General features: G+C 48.6%; 1 protein-coding gene across 1 annotated transcript in view; it reads right to left on the minus strand.

The window, feature by feature from the left end:
• The window catches only part of LOC146588863 (receptor-type tyrosine-protein phosphatase eta-like), a 27,804-nt gene that overhangs the window by 19,141 nt on the left and 6,993 nt on the right, over window positions 1-1,670 (minus strand). Inside the window, exons 4-5 of the mRNA XM_085317078.1 lie at window positions 1,526-1,669; window positions 4-209 (exon numbers count right to left, since the gene is read on the minus strand). Coding sequence (XP_085173204.1) covers window positions 4-209; window positions 1,526-1,669 — 350 coding nt within the window. The remainder of the gene's footprint in view (window positions 1-3; window positions 210-1,525; window position 1,670) is intronic.

Below are 1,670 nucleotides of genomic sequence, written 5' to 3' on the forward strand. Positions count from 1 at the left end.
GACGGTGAAATTGTACAACGTCCCAGGGTGCAGGTCGGCAACTGCAGCTTCAGTGATGTTAGACGTGAGGTTCCTATTGCCAGTACCATCACTTTTAACCTCTATCCTGTATGTGTAGGACTTTGAATTAGCATCAGTCATTGTCCACATTAATTTGATATAATGAGGATCGATGTACTGCACTATTAGATCAAGAACCGGGCTGGGCCCTGTGAAAGCAAGACAAGCAGCTGTCAAGACAAACAAACAGAGAAGGAAGAAGCAGCATAGCCATAGTTCCTTATCACAGAACCACAGAATGGGTAAGGCTAGAAGGGACCTCTGGAGATCATGTAGTCCAACCCCCCTGCTCCAGCAGGGTCACCTAGAGCACGTTAGACAGGGTTGCATCCAGGCGGGTTTTGAATATCTCCAGAGAAGGAGACTCCACAACCTCTTTGGGCAACCTGTGCCAGTGCTCTGTCACTCTCACATTGAAGAAATTCCTCCTCATATTCAGGCTTATCTCATATAGAATGAGCACTATCTGTACCCAAATGACACTTCTACAGTACTAACAATGTCCCTTTTCAGACATTTGCACTGGGGCATTTCCGGAAAGCCCACAGAAGAATTTTCGGAGATTCCCTTTATCTTATTTCACATGCCAAAAATATTTGTTGCCACAACAGCTTCCGAGAGAGAGAAATAGGGAAATCTAGGATGACAACAGATTGCCACGTGGTCTCAGACTGTTAATTCAAGTTGCACTTTCAAGAGTTTAAATTTGTCCTGCAGCACAGACTCTCACCTACACCAGCAGAAAGAAACGGGCTTTGGCAGTGGGCAGAGCAGCTCACCCCATGCAAGGGGCTGCATCTGCACAGCCTGATTTGGCATTAACGGCAGGTAGAAGAGAGACTGGACTTGGGCACTTTAGTCAAGCTGCCCTACTCAGTAGCTGCTCCAAGACACCCCACTCCTACCTGCCTTGTAGGGACATCACCTGCCTCCTTTCTACCCCCGAACTGAATGCAAAAGGAGGCTCTTCCCTTCCCATCTTCCCTTTAGATATGGAGGAAGGGTGTGACAGCACAAAGCGGGCAGAGCTGGCACCACACACAATAATGTGGCTCTAGATGTTGCTGCAGGCCCTAGCAGCCCCAGGCCAGTTACTCTGCTTTTAAACTCTGCACAGAGCTCAACACCTTCTCAGAGAACAAAAGGTCTCTGTGATCCCAGCAATAGGGTCTCTGCACACCATGGCCTTTGATATAACCCTATGAGAGCCTGCTCCAAGAAGAATGATAGGGGGCTCATCTAGCCCCCATGCCCAGAAAAAGTCAAGCCATCGCATTAGCTGGATAAATACGTAACTCACTGCCTTTGCTCTTTGAGACTAACTGCTCCACAGACAATGCACACACCGAGCCTAGGGCTCACAATACAACCTATCAGTAGGCTGGAAATGCAAGGTAAAGAAACAAGGACTTTTAGTACAGGCTGCATGTTTACTGGCACATGAGAGGCCCAGGTCATTCCTTACGTGTATATAGGCTTTGGGGTACTCCCTCTCCTTCGGCCTGACCATCGGCCGCCACTGCAAAGACGGTGAAATTGTACAACGTCCCAGGGTGCAGGTCGGCAACTGCAGCTTCAGTGACGTTAGACGTGAGGTTCCTATTGCCAGT

The sequence above is a fragment of the Rhea americana genome, unplaced genomic scaffold (genome assembly GCF_003343005.1).
Source record: "Rhea americana isolate MKP2758 unplaced genomic scaffold, rheAme1 scaffold_49, whole genome shotgun sequence".
NCBI classification, from domain to species: Eukaryota; Metazoa; Chordata; class Aves; order Rheiformes; family Rheidae; genus Rhea; species Rhea americana.